Raw genomic sequence first — 22,720 nt, 5'->3', positions numbered from 1 at the left:
CTTTCCCAGTGCTGCTTGTGGGTGCCATTCTCTGCTTGCCCTACGCTACCTGTGGGATGTAAGCCTGTTAGGGGTTTATTCTTGAGGTTTGTTAGCATTTGGAAATTGTTGTTAAGGGCCCATAAGGTGTTTAATCATGTGTTGGGGGTTTGTTGTATTATACACAGGGGAGGATGAGGCATATGGATTTAAGGGTATGTTTTTAACATGACTTACATTTTTCACATATGAGTGATGAGGGATTTGCCTGCAGTGAGCACCAACCATTTGGTTTTTTGGTGTGCTACCACTGTTAATGTGGATATGATCTTAAGTTATTTTGGTAACATGGGTGTGGTTTACAGTGGGTGTGGTTTGAAAAGGGGAGTGGTCAACACTGACTTCCATTATCGGCCCTCCACCACATAGGCCAGTAAAATTTTGGCCCTCGGTACCATAGAAGTTGGACAGCACTGCATTAGAGGCTTTGGGAGTTTCCCCTGGTGGCAGTATGAAGAGAATACACAGACAAATTTCCTGTTTTAAAGGGGACCCATCACCCAAACAAAACTATCCAAATCCTATTTTATAATGTTAGTCAAGCAAAATGAACTTTAATTACACTGTATAAATTATTTAAATCTTGTTTCCATCAGTCTGGGAACTCATAATTATAGCAACCAGGAAGGAGCCATTTTGTGGACACTGTTATTAAGACAAGCCTTGTATCATCTCAGAATCTTGTTTGTGCACCAGGGGACAGGGACCCAATGTCCATCCCCATGCCCTGGCTACACAATTAAATGGTTAAGAGAACTGGGGGAATGTAGGGAGAGCAGTGACATCTAGGAAGTGCTGAATGGAAAGTGAAAGTAATTGATTGCCCCGCCTCTATGCCTAGGCATAGAGGAGGGGTAGGCAATACTTGATTGACAGCTGATATTTTTAAATGAGTTTACAACAGCTATGAATGCTTTAATAAAAAAAAGAAATTGGATTTCATATTTAATTTAAGAAGGACTTTTATTATACAGATTTTTATGTCTGGGTGACGGGTCCACTTTCAATTGTAAAATAGCCTTCTGCAGCTTGGCTATTGTAAAACAAGGAATCCAGTCACTAGAATTATACCACATTATTACTGCTTATTATATAGGAAACATAATACAAGTATGGGATCGGTTATCCAGAATCCCATTATCTTGAATGCTCTGAGTTACAGAAATGCTGCCTCCCATAGACTACATTTTATCCAAATAATCCAGATTTTTAAAAGTGATTTCCCTTTTCTTTGTAATAATAAAACTGTATTCAATTGGGGAAGCACATTTGATGGCCCCACATTATTGACCTTTAAGGTATGAAGATAAAAAAAAAGATCCTTTATCTGGAAAACTCCAGGTCCAGAGCATTCTGTATAACCGGCCCCATACCTGTATGGTATTGCGATTTGATACAAAATAATTATTTCTGAAAAGTGTTCTAAATGTAGCAGTTATAAAAATTAAAAAAAAAAGTGTTTAAACAATATATATTATGCACACATACATCTACTTCTGTGTATAATATATAACAAGTGCAAGTAATGTTTAATGCATGCTAGATTATGCGTTATTAGCTATTGCATTTTGAATTGATTGGCCCAATGATTGTTAGGTCCGTATTGTCAAAGATTTTTCACTGGAGTGCAATGATTAATCCACTCTTGCATGCCTAGTGGCCTGGAGTATTATAAAGATGTCTGAAGTTTTTGGCCCATAAAAATCTCTTGGATGACCACATTTGTCCTGCAAGCCTACAGTTTAACAGTCATGGGAATATGCTGGCATAGTTTTATACTATGCCTCTTGAGTATTTTATGAATAAAACCTAAAGCAAGCATTTTTAGGGCAATCCTTGCTCCCCTCCAACCCATTTAGCCACATGCAGTCTGAAACCACCTCAATACATTTTTGCAGATGCAGAGAAGCGTTCTACATTCAGCTGCTAATCACTTTAAGGTAACCATATACCGGCTGACCTGTAAGGTGAAGAATAACAAACTGGTCCATGGATACTTTTGAAATGTTTGACTTCCTTTGTATTCTGTTTATTAGGGGCAACCTCCCAAGTAAGCAGGAGGAAGAGAAGTGGAGCCACACTTCTTTTAGGCCCACCAACTGAAATTGTCCATTAGGTCCAATGGTCTTGGATCCTCCAAGATATCAGGGTTTAGTCTAAATAATCTGACTTTCCGTCCATGCTTCGAAAAACTGGACACGTACGGCTACTTTAGAGCTGTCAAAATTATACTACTGCCCATGTGCTTAGGGGATAAAGACTAGCAAACTGATATATAAAGCTCATGAAAGAAGCAGTAATACTGAATGAATTTGTAGTTACACTTGGCTTCTATATGGACGTGATATTTACTTTTGCTAGAACAAACACATGTTTTCTGCCAGGTTTAGGAACCTGCTTATTAGTGTAGTGATTTGTACAAGATCTCTCTCTCAGCAGGGCTTCACCCACTGTGGCACTGTTAAAATGTAATTTGTAAGGGAAGTAAATTTTATGATCATAAACTGGTGACCCAAACCCACCAGTTTAAAGAGTCAATTAATTACTTGTTAAAGAACCACTTACAATAAAGCAATATTTTTGTTCTTTTACAGTTGAAGCTTGTATCTATTCATTCAGCGTCTACTGTTTACTGGCAACAGTTGCCCTATGTTAAGTAGAAAGCTTCCTCATGTAGAACCAGGAATGGCATCTAATCCCTGTTTATTTTTCTCTAACAGCTAAAACCAGTGTATTCTACAGATTTTATATGTTACTCCTTAGACATGTTTCTTTTGCCCTTTACAACAGGGTTGGCTGCCCCCATGGCTAGCACAACAGCTTTTTTTATGCAAATTATGGTAGTGTACCCGAATAAAATACACCATTGTTACCAGTGCAGTCCAACAGTACATTATGTTTAAATGTGTGCAAAACCCTGTTTTTTGTTCTTATGCTTCTTTCAGCCATTTATATAATCACATGCTTCTCATCTCAAAGCCTATCTGTTTTTAGCTAGGGAACATAGAAACATAGTAAATTAGGTTGACAAAAGACACACGTCCATCAAGTTCAACCTTTTAACTCTACTCTACATAATTTTGCCAAGGTACATGACGGATACTTTTTCCACTGAGTTACTTAGGAGGGAGAAAGCAGCGAGGAGACCAATGGAAGGAAGGGGATGGGGATTTTTTAATTACCGGGGGTTTTAGTTCTCCTTTAAGGGAATGAATTGAGAACAGAAACGGTTTAATATCATTTTAAATGACATCCATTTCTGTTCTGTGTTTTTAGATGAAAATATAATTCCCCAATTCATGCTCTAAAGGGCAGCCCTCAAGCCATTAAAATTAGCTTTTCTGAAATTCATGTTTTTTGTTGTCCCAGTGTATATTTGTTTATTGCACCAAACATTAAATTATTTTAAATGATTATGGTCATAATTACCCAGGGGTTCAATGACTTGCACATTTGCTATAAGTTCTTGGTCATTTGAGATCACTAGATCCAGTATATCATTTTTTCTGGTTGGCTCCTTAACAACCTGTGCCATAAAATTGTCATGCAACAAGTTTATAAACTTGTTCCCATTAACTGACCTGGCAGTACTGTTGCCCCAGTCAATAACGGGGTAATTAAAATCCCCCATTATTGTAGCTTTCCCCAAACTAGCAGCCTTTTCTATTTGCATCAGGAACTTAACCTTCTCCTCCTCACCTTACATTAGGAGGTCTATAGCATACTCCTACAATTAATTTGCTGGACTTATTACAATCAGTGAAGAGCTCCGCCCCCTCATTTTCGAACATCACGTCCTCCTTATATTAGCTAAGGAAGGGGTTGTCGGTATAGAGGGATATTCAGTGGACAACTTAATTTTATAGTTTTGATTGTGCTCATATGAACATGAAGTAGTGTGACTATAGTATATGCTTAGTTTCAATCTTTGCCAGATTGTGAGAAAGTAATAGAAAGATGTGTGTTCAGCTTGAGCCCTATTCATTAAACTAAATTTGGTAAAGGAGAGTTACATTTTTTTAAACATTGATCCATGGGGAGTGTTAATTTATTTTTAAACATGGATCTGTGTGTGTGTTCTGTTTCTAAGAACAACACTTTAGTTAACTTTGGATTGTATTTTAACAGCTATTCTACAGCTATATGCCAGGTTCAATTAATATAGAAGTTGTTTTAGGTTTTCCACTTATTGGTCTATGTAGTTTAGCTTTGATTTTGTTTAGAATAACCAACGGATTTTGTTTAAATTTTTTTTTTACTTTGGCAGTGATAAATTGCCTTGTATGTTGTGTACTAGAAAAATGAAAAATACATTACTATAAAAAAAATTACTAAAATAAAGGAACAGTAACACTAAAAAGAGTTTTAAAGTAATTAACATATAATATACTGTGCATATTAGCATGCACTGGTAAAAGCTGTGTGTTTGCACAGGTTCAATAGTTAACAGATAAAACACCATTGTATTGAACAGATCTTATCTGTTGTGCTATGTAAACTGTGCCTTTTGTTTTTTCCAGCTTGAAGAGCTGCTTCCAGTTTTACCAGTGCAGAGCAACAGTACATTATATTTTAATTACTTTCCCTTTTATGGTGTTACTGTTCCTTTAAAAACAGAGGAGTCTGAAGTACCATGAAATGAGGAGTCTGAGTCGAAGGATTTATGTACCAACTCCACAGCCCTGAAAATTAGCCGTCACACTGTCATGGGAAATTTTTTTTTCCAAAACATATCAGTTAATAGTGCTGCTCCAGCAGAATTCTGCACTGAAATCCATTTCTCAAAAGAGCAAACAGATTATTTTATATTTAATCTTGAAATCTGACATGGAGCTAGACCTATTGTCAGTTTCCCAGCTGCCCCCAGTCATTTTACTTGTGCTGTGATAAACTTCAGTAACTCTTTACTGCTGTACTGCAAGTTGGAGTGATATCACTCCCCCCAACAGCCTACAACAGAAAAATGGGAAGGTGACCAGATAGCAGCTCCCTAACAAGACAACAGCTCTCTGGTAGATCTAAGAACAGCACTCAGTAGTAAAATCCAGGTCCCACTGCAACACATTCAGTTAAATTGAGCAGAAGAAACAGCCTGCCAGAAAGCAGTTCCATTCTAAAGTTCTGACTCTTTCTGAAAGCACATGACCAGGCAAAATGACCTGAGATGGCCGCTTACACACCAATATTACAGCTAAAAAAAAATACACTTGCTGGTTCACGAATGAAATGTTATATGGTAGAGTGAATTATTTGCAGTGTATTTGTTCGGCCGAATCCTGCTGAAAAGGACCAAATCCTGGATTTGGTGCATCCCTAGTTTTTGTCGTCGCTGTTCCTTTAACTTGCCCATTCATCTAGGAGTAAGCCTAAGTAGATGCAATCTCTTTGATAGGTACAAAAATAAAACTTTATTCTAAATGTTACCTTTTGGGGCATATTTATCAAGGGTCGAGTTTTGAATTGAAAAAACTTTGAAATTCGATTTCAAAAAGACCAACCGAAGTGAAGTCAAAGTTTTTTATGGGTCGAAGAGGTCCGTATTGGGCCGAATTCTAATTGTACAATCGAAGGAATATCTCATTCGATCGAATTCGATTCGAAGTCTTTCCCCAAAAAAACTTTGGTTTCTCAAAGTCCACCAATTGACTCCATGTAGGTTCTAGGAGGTCATCTAAAGGCTAAAACAGCACTTCGGCAGCTTTTAGATGGCGAATGGTTGAAGTTTTAAAGAGACAGTACAAGATAAATTTCGATATTCGATTTTCGAAGTTTTTTTCAAATTCGAATCGAAGTTGGACTATTCTCTAGACGAAGTACACAAAAAATAGCTTGAAATTCGAATTGTTTAACTTCGAAACTTACTTCGACCCTTCTGCCCCTTTATGTACTGTATGGGATTTTATCATTTTTTAATTAGTGTTATATTTATTTTAAGTTGGTTGGTGAAAGGGTAAATCTTCAAGCGCTTGAGATACATTATGCAAAGAGAAAAAAAGTGATTACCTTTTAGGTCATTAAGCTAATGGAATGCAGGCTACTGCATTTTAGTTCGTTATGGTGGTTGAACAAAGGCAACTGTATCCCAGCACATTACTGTCAGTGCATTGGCCTGCTACCTAACAGCACAGCACATTATGTGGACAGTATAGAAGTGACTACCTCTATACAGATGGACAAACTAATGTATGCTCTGTGCTGTCAATGCAAATATAAATACTTATATGTACTAGTTTAAAAAAATTGCTGTCAAGGAATGAAGGCAGAACTAGCTGCATTTAATTATTCAATGTTACTTACACATTGCTGCATTTGGGTTGCACAGGCCCATTTTCAATACATAAATTTCACAAATGTAAAACCAGCCACCAGAGAAAATAGATCTTTTTGAAATATACCAAAGGGCAGTCCTTATGTAAAATTGAAGTATAACTTATGTAAGCTGCATTTTTCATTAATGCATGGTTAAAGTCCATCAAAATAAACCTTCACTGCTAGAACATGTTATGCATACAGTAAAAGTGTAGTGTCACACAAATGTAAAATCCTGTTACATCCATGCATAGTCAATTGGAGGAACAATTATGAATATACCTGTATTGTATGTATGTGTGTATATGTGTGTGTATATGTGTGTGTGTGTGTATATGTATATATGTATATATGTATATATATAGATAGATAGATATATATATCAAGCAAAAAAGATCTGCAGTCTCAGGACTTATATTAATCTGAAAAATTTTAATTGCGAGACTAACGTTTCGGCCTCCTCCGTTAGTCTCGCAATTAAAACTTTTCAGATTAATATAAGTCCTGAGACTGCAGATCTTTTTTGCTCTATCAATTTTACTTTTTTTTTGATACTGCACCCAGGCAAGTTAAACCTGTATTTGTGTGTGTGTATATATATATATATATATATATATATAACTATATATAACTATATATAACTATATATAACTATATATAACTATATATAACTATATATAACTATATATAACTATATATAACTATATATAACTATATATAACTATATATAACTATATATAACTATATATAACTATATATAACTATATATAACTATATATAACTATATATAACTATATATAACTATATATAACTATATATAACTATATATAACTATATATAACTATATATAACTATATATAACTATATATAACTATATATAACTATATATAACTATATATAACTATATATAACTATATATAACTATATATAACTATATATAACTATATATAACTATATATAACTATATATATATATATATATATATATATATATATATATTTTGGACTTCTGTACCAGCCCAAGGCAACCACAACTCTTTATCAGTAAAGATCTGTGCCCCCAAAGATGCTCCAGTAGCTCCCCATCTTTTCTGCTGATTCACTGCACATGCTCTGTGTTGTCACTTACTGAGCTTAGGGACCCACTCACAATATACTGTATATATAGAATATAAATGCCACAATATAAGGCTGATTAGTAATTAATTCAGATAATTATTACATGGCAGCTCAGAAACCAGAGCAATTCGCATCAGAATTTAATAATCAGCCTTTTAACATCAGCTTATATTACAGGCCAACCTCACTGTCTGCTTGTAAATTTGTGACGAGCCCTAAGCTCAGCTTCCCAACGGCTGCTTAGAGCCCACTGAACATGTGATTGTCACAAGACACTTTCCAAGACACGTACAGAGCTCCTTTCCACTAATCCTGAAGCTAAAACTCTTCTACTTGCACCTCAACTTTTACGTGGCGGAGTCCAGCATCGAATGGCCAATAGGAACATATGTGAGAAGATCAAAAAATATTCAACGTCATGATTGAAATGGCAGCGTAGGGGACACTACCAGAGTTCCCGATTCGCAAGATCAGAGCAAACATCAAGAATCGACTTTCTCAGCTCCAGCGAATGACTTAAGCGCTATCCGAACTGCCCAAATACTTTTAATGCCTCACTAACAATACACCTCACTAACAATACCCCTCCTACCAACTTTTCTGGGGTTTTTTCCCCTGCGATTTTTACTGTGTACAGCAGGGTGGTCTGTTTTGGGGGTTTTATTGGATGCTTGGTACACCTCCGTATGCACTCCTGCATAGCAATGCTGTGATCCATAAAAAGTATGTTTATTTAATCCATTAAAAATCAGCCCAACACCAGACCCAACGCCTTGCGTGTTTCAAGCATTGCACCCTAAAAGGAACAGTTCAGTGTTACTATAAAAACTGGATAAATAGGCTGTGCAAAATAAAAAAAACTTTTCTAATATAGTTAGGCAAAAAATGTGATCTGTAAAGGCTGGAGTGACTGGATGTCGAATATAATAGCGGAATCCAACTTCCTGCTTTTCAGCTCTCTAACTCCGAGTTAGTTGGTGACTTGCAGGGGGACCACATGGGACATAACTGTTTGTGAGTTTGCAGTTGACCATCAGCATTCAGCTCAGATTCAAAAGCAAACAGTTATGACCCATGTGGCCTCCCCTCAAGTCCCTGATTGCTTACTGCTTGGTCACCAGGGTAACCAGTCAGTGGAAACCAAGAGAGCTGAAAAGCAGGAAGTAGTGCTCTGTTATGTTAGACATTACATCTATATTAGAAACATCTTTATTTTACACAGCCCATCCATTTATCCAGTTTTTATTTTTATACTGAACAATTATTATAGTTATGTCTAACCCCGTGTTCTTGTGTTGAAAGACGCTCTGGCATTGTGTTTGTTTAACAAGAGCATCCTATCCTTGCATTTATTCTTAATCAAGAAAGTTATACTACACATTGTAGTACCACAACTCCCCAATAACTACAGGGTGGAATTTTCTGGGCTTTAATGAAGGTAAAAGACCCAGTGATTAACTTTCTAATACCTCTGTAGTATACCTCCAAGAAACTTAAATCACCGGTGCTTGAATCTTTGCTCTCAAACTCCAATGGGTGAGGTGGACTTACTTTCTAAGCACTCATAGTGCAGGTATGGGATCAGTTATACGGAAACCTATTCAGAAAGCTCAGAATTACAGAAAGGCCATCTCCCATAGACTAATTTTTAACAAAATAAGTCACATTTTTAAAAATGATTTCCCTCTCCTTTGTTATAATAAGACAGTACCAAGCGAATCCAAACTAAGATATGATTAATCCTTATGGAAGTACACCCCATTCTATTGAATTGAATGTTTTAGATGGAAATCCAAATTATGGAAAGATCCCTTATCACGAAAACCAAAGTCCAGAGCATTCTGGATAACATATAACTATACCTTTACTCTACCTTTAGAAAACTGTGCAATTCCATTTGATCTCCATACAACAAGACTCCCAGATTAGATGCATATTCTTAAACTCTCACCTATAGGGATATATATATATATATATATATCTCTCTGTTGCTCTCTATCGCTCTATATATCTATTATGAAGGGTGTACTTTTATGTCTTGTTGATGACAAGAAAACAGTATGGTCTGGGGGGACTTTAAAATGATGCTGACACTAAATAACTACTCTTCACCATATTAATGTGCATTAAAAGTTGCCTATAGGTCATGCTGATCATTTTTTACCAATAGGTCTGCTTTTGTAAGTATGTTACTTGACGTTCCTAAACCTGGCTGTTTTTCCAATGTGACGATACCTTCTCAAACTGTCCATTATGGTTTCTAATGCTAACAGACTACTGCTGCAAAAATATGGCAGCCCCCTCATAGAGAAACATGGGGGTAAGAAAGGTAATGTAAAGCAGCAGGCAAATACTTTTATGGCCAAATTATAAATCACATGCAAAGGCAATGCAATGTTAGATGTAAGGAAATTGAATTGAAGATTGAATTTCTGGGTGTCTGTAACTCTTTAATCAATACTTGGAATTCCTCTCTTGACAAGTTGCCATTTTAAAACTTCCCCTCTGGTAATTCCTCCTTTGCTAAACTTGCAGCAAGTTTGGATTGGCTGTCCCATGGCACTTCTACAATCCAACCAAAAGTCTGTACACCTGCCTTTCAGTGTTGTGTAAAACACTGTCTGCATTACATTAACACTAGCTCTTCCACTCATGGACCACTGCCCTATATTAGTGACTCTCGGATGCCATGACCCTAAACCTCTACCATCTTGGAAAGTGTCTGCAACACTCACATGTTCAGTGAGCTCTAAGCAGCTGTTGAGAAGCTAAACTTAGGGGTTGTTGCAAATTATTTGCCAAGAAAATTAAGTTGGCCTGTTATATAAGCTGATGCTACAGGGCTGATGTTTACATTCTGAAGCTAATTACACTTGTTTCTGTGCTGCCATGTAGTAATTATATGTATTAATCAGCCTTATATTGCGACATTTATATTGTGTACTGTATATTTTATATTCTGCCATTATAACAGCTGAGGTTTAGACCACCGTAGTGGCTTCGCTCGGTCCCTCTTAAATTATATTGTGCAAAAACATGTTAAATTCATCCAACCAAAGTTTTTTTTTTTTTTTTTTCTGACATTTTTTCCTATTTATTGGTCCATTGGATGGCTGCTCTTCAGATTTACAACTTTGCAACAAGCCTGTCCATCTGCCAGGATGGGAATTGTTTTTTTCCAAAGACTATGTGGGGTTAAGAGTGAAACCTTGCAGCAGTCAGAATATAGTGGACATTGAGTACACATATGTTCATTAAATATTGTAAAGTAGTTGTAATAGTTTTGTATGTGTAATTTTCAGGTTCTCTCGGGATGTGCTATAATTGTACGGGGTCAACCACGGGGAGGGCCACCTCCAGAGAGGCAGATCAATCTCAGTAATATCCGTGCAGGAGCTCTTGCACGCCGAGCTGCTGCATCTCAACAAGACTCAAAGGACACCCCTGATGAGGTAAGTCACATACTTCTAACAATACCATTTGACCCGTGTTCTAGAGGAGTCACTACTTTGCCTTTACTTGATAAAACATTTAATTTGAAGTTTGTTTTATATACATGCAGCATTCAACAGTCAGTTTAGATAAATGGGAAAATTGTCTGCAGGGCTTGTATGATGCAGCCAAGCTCTGAAAGCGATGCAAGTTGTGAATGACCAATAACATGCCTGTGTTTTTGTGCCCATTACATGAGGCTGTACAACGCTGCACTTTGTTCTTGGTTTAAGATCTCCTAAGTGACAGTCCTCCTGGGATTGGAATCGTTACTAGAGTAATCTGAGAACAAATTGGTTCTAATTGGCATTATATTTCTGTTAGTTTATCCACCCCCTCGGTCAGTGTGGCCTGCTAAAGCGTCGTGGAACTGAAAATCCTTGCCTAATAACGATATTTGCAGAAATTATAGATTTAGATTTATCCTGTAATGACACCTAGAGATTCTGCAAACAAACCTGCCTGATAAGATATTGCCACAATTAGAAAGCTTTTAGTAATTATCCTAAATCCATCCAGTGGGTAAAAAAATTAAGAAAAGCAATTTGTAAGAACGACTAGAACTGCTGCTAATCCAAAATCAATTGTGTTCAATCAAGTGAAGGAAGTAATAAACATCCTCTATTTTGTACGTTCATCTCTTAAATGCCTGGAAGCAATGTCTGACTTCTCTGAAATATGAACACTTATATCTGCATTTATAGCTGTGATATACCTACACCCTTATAACAAGGGGAAATGTCCACTAGAACATATAGTTTAAAGTAATTGTTGGCAAAGATTCACCCCCCCCTTGTGTGTATGTAGTTTTTTTTTTTTTTTTTTTTTTAAGGCACTAGAAGCTTGCTGCTTTGTTGTAACTTCAGCGCCCTCTACTGTCCTTTACTAAAAAAAAAATTCTGGAATTTGTGACTAGTATGAGCTACACACAAAAAATGTAATCACAGTTCAGCTGATGCTGAGCTGTAAAACGAGTTTTTTTTTCCCACCATGTCGAAAGCATAACGTGACTAGATAATGTGGAAAAAACGTGTAATCAAGCTAGTAGGTCTTCACTAAATACAAGCCGTTTGTAACTATTGAAACCCAGTACATTCATTAATTTAAAGTGGTTTGGTAAATTTACGTAACAGTATATGGTACAAATTTCAGCATGAGATTAGTCATGAATGTGCTTCTGTCACTATAGGGGTGCACCAAATACACCTTTTTTCTGTTTGGCAGAATAGCAAACAGAATCCAAGCCCTAATGTATCTTCGAATTAACCCTCACCCATGCCGTAATGTGGGAAAAAAACTTTTAGTGCTTTGAATTTGCTGAACTCAAAAGGTCTAGGCTTAGTCTAATCTGCAAGAAAACCTGAGGTTTGGATGAATCTGGAACAGAATCTTGGATGAAGAACAATAAATAAGATAAAATAAATTCTGAAATAGCATAATGCAGATTATTTGGATTAATCAGATCTATGTTAAAACATGCCTTTTGAGATTTAAAAAAACTACGGGAATTGTTTATTTTGGATAGAACACCAAATGGGTATTTTAAATTTATTTTCTTTTAATTTGAGTGTCCTACTGCAGCCTAACACCCCCCCCCATAGCAAGCAATTCGGTCATGCTGTTTTCAGTAGTGCATTACAAACCGCTGATTTATGCTAGAGACAGCCAGTCACTGCATGAGTGTTGATTACTGCTACAAAAAAGCTTGAGGAATGCAAATCATTAAAGCCAAAAAATGAATGGGTTCCCTTATCCAGAAACCTATTATCCAGAAAGATACTGATTATGGGAAGCCCATCTCCCAGAGTTTGTTTTAAGCAAATAATTCTACATTTGCAAAATGTTTTTTCTCTGTTAAAACAGTAGCTTGTACTTGATGCTAAGCTGCATGAATGCATATTGGTGGAAAAACAATCCTGTTTGCTTTAATGTTTAAATGATTTTTAGCAGACTTGAAAAACCCCAAGCCCCAAGCACTTTGGATAATTGCTCCTATAACTGTATACGCTATTGTAATATAGTCCTTTAAAAAAAATTGCCCATATCAAAAAAGGCACCATTTATTTATCATTACCTAGGGTTATTTTTTAAAACTCATGTTCTAACACTGTAAGAAAAAGTATAAAAAACTACTTCTGAAAGTTTTAATAAATACATTTTTTTGGATTTAATAAAAAAATATATAAAATAGTGATAGTTCCTCTTGACAATGGTATGACAAGGAAATTTAATATTCGAGTACTTCTTTCGCTAACTTCTTACCTCTAAAAACACTTGCCATGCCGCTGAGCAGGCAGTTACCATCTTGTTCTAGGTTCCAATGTATCTGGAACACCAGGGGCCCACCCAAAAACCTAAGACCAGGGCCCACTCTCAGTACTATTAGCTTCCTCTCCTCACTCAACTTTATTCTCCTTGTCTCTTTTTTTTACCTACTATAATCCTATAATCTATTATTCCATCTATTTAGCCTCTTTGTTCTCATAGAAATAGGGAATGTCCATCAAATAGACCAAACGTTTAGCAGCATTAGGGCCCACTGACACCTGCCCCACCGGGAGTTTTCCTGGTGGGCCAGTCTGACACTGAATGTATCCCATCTGCAGTACGGAAGCTTTTCAAAGAAATTTAATTTTAGTGAAAGAAAATAAATGCCCTCTGCTGGTGAGAGGCAGAATTTGAAATAAATTCCTGCTTGTAACTGACACTTTAACACTTTTTTAAGGTCTGCCTTAAAACATCAATTTCATGTTTAAATTTTCTTCTGTTGCAGCCGTGGGCTTTTCCTGCCCGGGAGTTCCTGAGGAAAAAGCTGATTGGAAAGGAGGTTTGCTTCACTGTTGAGTATAAAACTCCTCAGGGGAGAGAATATGGCACAGTTTACCTGGGAAAAGGTTAGTACTTCATTATAAATGGCAAAATACAAAACAGCAGTCACTTTTTAAATTATTTTAAAAAACTAATCGGGCTTAGTTAAATGAATTATCTTGGAAGCTTTATAGTGCTTGCTTAAAATATGTAAAGTAGGGCTTTAAAACATCAAATCTCAGACTGTTTTTGAAGATTATTCATTGGCATATACTGCGCTGTAAAGCATTTTTCTAGTAATCCATTTATCAAAAAACGAGCAGGCTTTTTTTCCCCAACCCACTGGTACTATAAAGTCTTTAAAGCCAATCGGCATTTTTTTTATCCGACATATTAGCAGGTCATGTTACTGTTGATTATTCACAATGACTGAACAGTTTGGTTTAATTGTAGTATGTACTTACTTGGATTAGTATAATTGATTTTTTATGGATTTCCTAACAGGCTGCCTTTAACCACGGTGTGTCATGGGAGGTTATTAGTGTAGGTTTTCTTTGCACTAATGGACTTATCCTTTTTTTCGGTTCATCTTTATAGAACCTGCTGGTCTGCTCTCTTACTGGTGTTGTGAGAGTAATGGGCTAAGTCACCTCTAGCTCTATTCAATGAAATCTGTATAGTTATTTTAAAAGGAACCTGTCACCCACCTATAAGAATTTTTATAATAAAATCCTTTTCTATTTAAACATGAAACTCAAACCTTTTTTTTTTATTAAAACATCCATTCTTGTTATAAATCTATTTAAAAAACTGAGCTGCCAATCATAAATTTCCTGCTCCAGCTCTATGCCTCTGACATAAATGAGGGGCAGTCAGTTATTTTCACTTTCCATTCTGCACTTCCTAGATGTCACCATACATTCATGGCCAGTAATTGTTTAGTCAGTGCACAAGTCCCTCATTGTGGTGCATACACAAGATATTAGGGTAATACAAAACTTTAATAAGTGTCCAAAAAATGGTGCCTGCCTGCTTGCTGTGATTATAAATGTTAAGACTAAAGGAAACAAGATTTCAATAATTTGTATAGTTTAATTAAAGTTTATTTTGCTCATCTAACATGATAGAAAAGGATTTGGAATTAATTCCTAAGGTGACAGGACCACTTTAAGGCGTTACATTCTTATCCTGGGACCTGTATGCTTTTCAATGCAGATACAGAACATTTATATTTGTCTTAACTAAAAGAACACCTAAATTTTTCCACCAACCTTCTTTCTAGGGCTTTCGGCAATACCAGTAAAGGCTGCTATTCAGGGGCTGCCCTTGTATGTCATCCAATCGGCCTGTAGGGAAGGCTACTGTTTGGGGATAATTCACAGGGTTTTCCATACTTATAGCAGACCTTGAAACCCAATGCTAATCTTTTTCTCTTCTGTAGTTTTAAGCACAGCAGTGAATCTAAAACTGGTAGCATGTCCCCTTCCTTTGTATGTGTGTGCATTGAAAAGAGTGGTATCAGTCTGTCTCTGCACACAGAGTATTTATTCCAGAAAATGCTTGTGTGGATGTCATGGCCTATATTCACCCAGTGCATATAGTAATGGCTGGGTTCTACTCCTGTCAAAGTGGAATTCTGTCAAGAAAACTAAATATGCAAAATGCAACATGCCATTAACTTAATGCCAGTTGTTTGAATACAGTATACAAGGAAACAGTGTTTATACTGTAGCCAATGTTGTATGTTTTGAATATACTGGTCTGTATATGCAGTTTGCTTTTAAGGATTTCATTTTCTATTAAGATACCAGTGGTGAGAACATCGCTGAGTCGCTTGTTGCTGAAGGACTGGCCTCGCGTCGTGAAGGAGTACGAGCTAACACGTAAGCATGTGTGCCTTTAAATATGCTACCTGTAAATCAGGTATATATTGGTATTGGGGGGGGGGGGTTTGCTTTTGTGGAATACTTCTTCAAAAACACTTGAGAATTTGAGATGTCTCGATATAAGTATAAAATCATTCCACCAACCTACTTATAAAAATGATATGGACCCACCTATTATAGAGAGTTAAGGATAAAATATAACTTTTTAATGTGTGCTTACATCTAAAACAGGAATTGTTCAGTGTAAAAATAAAAACTGGGTAAATAGATGGGCTGTGTAAAAATGTTTCTAATATAGTTAGTTAGGCAAAAATGTTATGTATAAAGGCTAGCTGTGTAACATAATAGCCAGAATCCAACTTCCTGCTTTTCAGCTCTCTTGGTTTACGCTGACTGGTTACCCTGGTTACCAGACAGTAACCAATCAGAGACTTGAGGGGTGGGCACATGGGTCATATCTGTTGCTTTTGAATCTGAGCTGAATGCTAAGGATCAATTGCAAACTCACTGAACAGATATGTACCATGTGGCCCCCCTTCAAGTTCCTGACTAGCTGATAGACATCCAGTCACTCCAGCCTTTATACATTACATTTTTGGCTAACTATATTTTATTATTATATCTATTTACACAGTTTTTATTTTCACACTGAACTGTTCCTTTAAAATGTTATCAAAGTTAAATTTAGCAGCCTATTTGATAATGGATAATGACTTGCGCTCTAAAAAAAAAAAAAAAAAAAAATTGGCGACTGAACCATGTGACATCCCAGTTACACCTATAGAACCTCACCACTGATGTACTGGCTTACACCTTACTTCAATCAGCTGCCACCTAGTTTTTATTTTTTTATCAATGACCGTTTAAACCCCAATTCAATTAACCTTTGCTGGTATGTGTCCTATGTTTTCTGGCCAGCTTGGCCCCCTGCTTATAGGCTAACTGGTCCATGATTTGTTTTTATAATATGGAATTCCCAGCATGTTCTCTCTGTAGCCCTAACGTTGCCCAGTATCCCATGTAACCCCCTGATAGTAGCCCAAAGTAACTAAAAGTATATTTACATTGCTGCCTAAGACTGATCTGGCTTACCGATACACAGTCTAATGTCAATGTGCTGCTCCTCTAAGTTGCAACATAAAGATAGCTCATGTGTGAGCTACATTTAGTGTAGGACAAAATTAATAAGGTGAATATATTTTGTATTGTATGTATTGAATTAATAAATGTATTTGTGTAAATCCTGGCTGCCACCATTAAGCATCACTTGTTTCAGCACTGTAAACTACTTATATAAACTGCAAATGAATAAAATATTGCTACATGTAAGCAGTGTTTTACAGAGAATGTTAATCATTCACATCAAATCCTGCCCCAGAGAAGCTTAACATCTAGCACCCGTTCTGTAATTTAACTTAAGACCCCATCATTGCAAGGCAGAAGTGCTCACTGCTGAGCCACTGTCCTGCCCAACTTGTTTTTTTACTTTAAATGGCATAATATAGAAATATAAGTATCTGTATAATAAACAAGGCAAAGGATGGCATTTTAAATCGTTTTCTTATGCTAGTCATTTCATTAGGTCGCCTTAACCCCCTTAACAATTCTGCCATTTAACTTGTTCTGTTCGTCTTGCCTTAGGGTTATTTCTTCACGCACAAATCGTGCACTAATGTCATTCAACAGTAATGTGCTTGAGAGACTACTAACACAGTGTTAATAAGTAAGACATTTTGCTGGAGGAGATGCTTGACTGAGAGAAACAGAGCAGTTAACAGACAAAAGTAATTGCATAATTGGCTTCTTTGGATATCATTTCACTGAATAGCTCTTTATAGTTTGAACTGTGTAGATCAGCTTGTTTCCAAATGGTTGATTAGAAATGATTAGTGGGTTGCATGAATACATGTTGGGCTGCCAGTGACATAGATCTGGTGAGTTGCAGAAAAGTGTAAAAACCGAGCATGGATGATGACTTTCGCCCATACCAAACAACAAGAAACGTGCAACTTGTTCTGTAGCTTCATTCTCAGAGTGGACTTGCCTGTCTCAAACACTGTTGCTTTTCACTTATTTAGGAGAATGTAGCATTGTTTATTTTGTTGCAATAGATCATTGACCATTATACTGTTTGGTAATACAAAACCTTCTGTTGCAGTTTGACGACCCTTTTTAATGTCTCCTACATTCAGTCTTTGTCACTATAGTAATTTTGTGTGTTGCTGCAGTACATGGTAAAGTCCTACATAGCACAGACTGGTACTCTTCTGCTTCTTGTGACTTAGCTTTTACGAAGCAGTTGTTCCATTTCTGAATGTTTGCAAACTAACATGCTTGTATATCACTTGCCAGTGTGACACACAATGCTGTTTTCTGGAATTCTTAGTTGCAAAGGATGCCATATGTCCACATATTTATAAAAACAGATCATAGTTCACAATTATTGCAAAGTTTTTCCATCTGTAAAGATAAAAACATAAAATTTGGTATGTGTGAACGTTTTCACTCCCTTCTGGTTGGTACAGTCTTTTGGTTATAAGTACATAATTTGGCTCATTTGGCATTGATCCAAGTTAACTGGGACTCATCTCCAGGGCTGCTTAAAGGAGAAGGAAAGGTCTTTACTTGCAGGTGCTAAAAATTAGTTACCTGAAAGCCTGGGCCACTGCACCTATTAGGAGAAAACTACACCTCCAGGGATTCTTCCAGCGAGCACTACTGAGTGATCATCTTCTGGCTTCTTCTTTTTTTTTTCTTGTGGCTGCGCATGCGCAGTAGAGTAAAGAGCTGAACTTTAACTAAAATCTGGTTATTTTGTTCTACTGCACATGTCTACTCCAGGAAATTTGAAGAAAGAAGCCAGAAGAAGATCATACCATGGTGCTCGCTGGAAGAATCCCGGGCTGGTGCAGTTTTCTCCTAATAGGAGCACCGGCTCGGGTTTCAGGTAAATGCGATCACAACCAAAAGTTAGGCACCCCCAAGTAAAAAGACCTTTCCTACTTTAAATGTGATCCTTGCATCCTCTTAGGGTATTGTGCTTACACTTAATATGTGCTTAAACTCTATGTAGTAGTGATCACAATGTTTAAAATTTTCTTTAGTGCAAACTTACAGGGACTGTTATTACACTTAAAATATTGAACAGCCTTGGTAAAAATTATTACCACCTTTATTCACAGAAGGGGAACATGATACGCTCTGCACAGCACTGTTCAGGCTCCACCTGGTCCTTTGTCAAGCTACTATTGTTAATTAGCTGAAATTATATTCTATCACCTAATGCTATTTAATGGTTTCAGTTATAATAGATCAGTATGCTAAAAGTGCTTCATGATGTATAAGTAGAAACAAAGCTTGCTTAGTCTATATAAATATGATCAAAGTGACCTTCCCATTCATGCTCCGTGGTTTAAGCCTCAATTTTATGGTCTTCTAAGGTTGTTTTTATTAGCTATAGTAAAACTGTGGCCTTATGTATTGAACTGTGTCTTTATGTACTTGTGTATTACGGATGTTAACTAAAACTTCTAGATGGTAAAATCAAATCTAAATTAGTACTTTGACAATGGGCCAGATGGAGCCAGAAATGTTGCTGTGCAGATCATGATTGTGAGCCATATCTTTGAAAAAAGGTGGTTTTATCTAAGTTTGTAATGGTGCTGTTCAGTATTGTTTGTGTTTACTTTAAATCAACAGCCATGTATTTCTCTAAGCAGGTCTCAGATTACCGAAAATCCTTAGCACAAGTGACAGAGGATCTGAAAGTTTTTAAAGTGTTGGGGAGGCATGTCATTTCCAGAAACAAATGGAAGTGAAGAGAAACGGTGAATGGTTTAGCGTGTGCAGAATGCATGCACTAATGTCTGTATAATAGTCATCAGAGGAAATCTTAAGTGAAATCTCATCACAAAAGTAAACATTTCAATTAAGCAATACAACTTTTAGATAAGCTGGAGGCATTTTGATTTTATCCAAGAGATCTGGTTTGATAAAAAGACTTAAATCTGGCTACAATGAACAAGTGTGTTTTTGAGTCTTTTATAGAATAGTCAACCATTTGCACATGCCACTTTCTATTAATAACTTCCAGTCTAAATAATTCAACAAATACTTTCATGTTTCTAGCAGATGTTATTTTAAATTCTTTTTACTTAAGAAATCAGCAAACCACTTTGTAATTTTCAGGATGAATGACCAAACTTTTTTGAACATGACCGAGTGGAAGATTGTATTGTGTTTCTCTGCTGCTGTTAGCATAGATTACAGCGGCATCCTTTAATTGCGGTTTGTAAAGAGCGCCTCAGCTGAAGAAATATACAAACCTTGTTTTTATTAAAATGGTAGTTATAAAAACGAACTCTGGTACAAAGTCATGATTTTAAACTTTACTGTCCATGTAAGGAAATTGGAGTTTTGCCATACTTATACTATTTCATTCTGTTTGTAATTTTTACAAACACAACCAAAACTAGGTATATATGCTGCACACATAAATAGTGCTATATAAATAATTATATTTATAATGTGGTTGGGTCATGGACATTTTTACTCTTCATTAGCAGTCTGCAACAGAGCAGGAGTTGGAATGTTGCCTCTGGGGTATTAAATACACCAGGAACACTGTGAAGGTGCCGCTCTTGAACTCATCCTGGGTTAACACTGTACCTGATACATTAAAATCCTCTTGCCATGGTCCTCCCTGGCCGTTAAACTCCCTTTTGGCAGCACTTTAGAGATATTTGTCTGTACATAAAGTTGGGTAAATATAACGTTTGATATATTTACTAGTATAAATATATTTTTGCTGTAAATTTTATCTGTAGGTCAAATAGGAGCAAGATTTACTTTAGTAAATATAGGATGTTTGTTTTTGCAAAAGCTTACTTTTAATTGTATCAATATGAACTGTGGCCTCTGTTGTCCTAAGTCTTGCAAGATTATCTAGGGCAGGTTATTAAAATAATTGTGCACATTCTGCTCTTTCACGCTATGTCCACGTCAGTAAGTAAATAAAATGTGATAGACTGTAATGCTAAGTAATGTCTGTACTGATAAAGTGACATGAGGACCCATATTCATGCTTCAGTCCTGAGTCCCGGTGCACAATAAAACTTTGGAGGTACCGTAGGTACACTATTTGCAATTACCATCGTGTAAACTCATTTTTCGCTACTATTTGGTATATCACGCTGGGTCACGTGATCAGAAGCAACGTTGGGCTGCAAATTGACAAGCTGTGTAAAGTATCGTGAGTGTATTTAAATTCTCTCATTTTTCAGTCCTGAGCAAAGCCGGCTGGCAGAACTTGAAGAACAAGCAAGATCAGCAAAGAAGGGAGTTTGGAGTGAAGGAACTGGGTCTCATACTGTGAGAGATGTTAAATATACAATAGAAAACCCCAGACATTTTGTGGACTCCATGCACCAGAAGCCTGTTAATGGTAAGGGAGGTGTCTGCATGGGCATCCACAACAAATTTTTCAGGGGGGGGGGAGTTAAGTTGGTAAAGGTATACTTCTACAAATATGTTGATGGCAAAAACATAAATCTAGTGACTGGGAGGGTTGCTACACTTGAAAGAGAAATATTGGACAGCTAAAATGGTTATGGGGTTAACTTATCTGGTGGACTATTGTGTGGATGGGATGGGTTTATGAGCTACACTGACTTACTCAAAGCCAATGTAGCATTTTTTATCCACTTTGCAAAGCATATCTGCTGTGCCTTGGGTGCACACACATTAGCAGGTGAGCTAGTCCTCCAGATGCAATGGTCATTAACACTGACAAGTTTGTCTTCCTCACACATGGCCCAACACACACTTGCATTTACACTCTGTCTCTGCACTGGATGTCACTGTGTTGCTTGCGTCCACACACAAAACCAGAATTCGATATATTAATAAAAACAAACACTTTGCAGGCATGCACACAAGACATTAAAGGATTACAAATCAGAAACCTTCAGTGATGATGAACTAAAGCACTATTGCTTTATTTCAAGCCCATACTGTTCATTTATGCCTAGGTTTTAGTCCTCGTAAAGCTGCACAGGTATTGGTTAGGCTACATGGTGAATCACTGAATCTGTGGATTTAAAGTCAGTGCCTAACTTTTATGTACTGGTCCATTAAGATCAGTAATCTTTTCACCTTGCAGCAAAGATCTGTAAAAAGTGGGCATCTTGCTTTTCTGCTACTAGTTAAAGAGCCTCCTTATTTTGCAGCTGTGATTGAGCATGTGAGAGACGGTAGTGTGGTTCGAGCTCTGCTGCTTCCTGATTGCTATCTTGTAACGGTCATGCTGTCTGGAATAAAGGTGAGATGTTGGGCTGTTTATGGGAAAGCTATACAATCTTCTCCATTTCATGAGTTTATTCTTTCGTCTTAAACTGGCCATAGCCTTTCAGATTTTATTCTGTGTACAAGGAATGTTCTGATACTGAATCCGATCGTTTTTTCAATGTCGCAATATAAATCTAACCGTTTAGATTTAAATTGTAGGATTCAAATAGATAAAATAAATTAGACGATGTTCTGGCCATTAATTGACAGACAGCACATGTACAAAATTTATGTCCCGGAAAAGTAGTGAAAGTCACCCACGGATATCATTAGATGCAATACATGCAAAGATATTCTCTGACAGAAATTTTCTAACCTGACCGAGTAACCACATGCCATGGTAATAAAATTGTCAGGATAATTATTGGAAACATGTTTGTAAATTGTAGGAATGGTGTTCATATAATTATATCTGTGCATCTATGCCCAGCTTTAGCCTCTGCAAAAGGGTTTGTTCACCCTTGAGCTAACTTTTAAGTATGATGTAGAGAGTGATATTTTGAGACAATTTGCAATTTAAATTTTTTTTATTGTTTGTGATTTTAGTTATTTAGCTTTTCATTCAGCAGCTCTCCAGTTTGCAGTTTCAAATACCCTATAGTTTCAAATTACCCTAGCAACCATGCATTGATATGAATAACAAACTGGAATAGGAATAGGATAGGATCTAGACAAAAAAAAAATAGTAATAAAAAGTAGCACTAACTACATTTGTAGCCTTAC

At 36.6% G+C, this 22,720-nt stretch overlaps 1 protein-coding gene across 2 annotated transcripts in view; it reads left to right on the top strand.

Annotated features, from left to right (window-relative positions):
* Positions 1-22,720, top strand: part of snd1.L (staphylococcal nuclease and tudor domain containing protein 1 L homeolog) — a 378,593-nt gene that overhangs the window by 7,912 nt on the left and 347,961 nt on the right. For both annotated transcript variants that reach the window (XM_018250711.2, NM_001087031.1), the window contains 5 exon segments: positions 10,769-10,918; positions 13,732-13,852; positions 15,571-15,649; positions 20,935-21,095; positions 21,880-21,971. In XM_018250711.2, the coding sequence (XP_018106200.1) occupies positions 10,769-10,918; positions 13,732-13,852; positions 15,571-15,649; positions 20,935-21,095; positions 21,880-21,971 (603 nt within the window).

Source organism: Xenopus laevis, chromosome 3L (assembly GCF_017654675.1).
Source record: "Xenopus laevis strain J_2021 chromosome 3L, Xenopus_laevis_v10.1, whole genome shotgun sequence".
Classification (NCBI taxonomy): Eukaryota; Metazoa; Chordata; class Amphibia; order Anura; family Pipidae; genus Xenopus; species Xenopus laevis.
The sequence above is the reverse complement of the archived record's forward strand: the minus strand, read 5'-3'. Positions and strand labels throughout refer to the sequence as shown.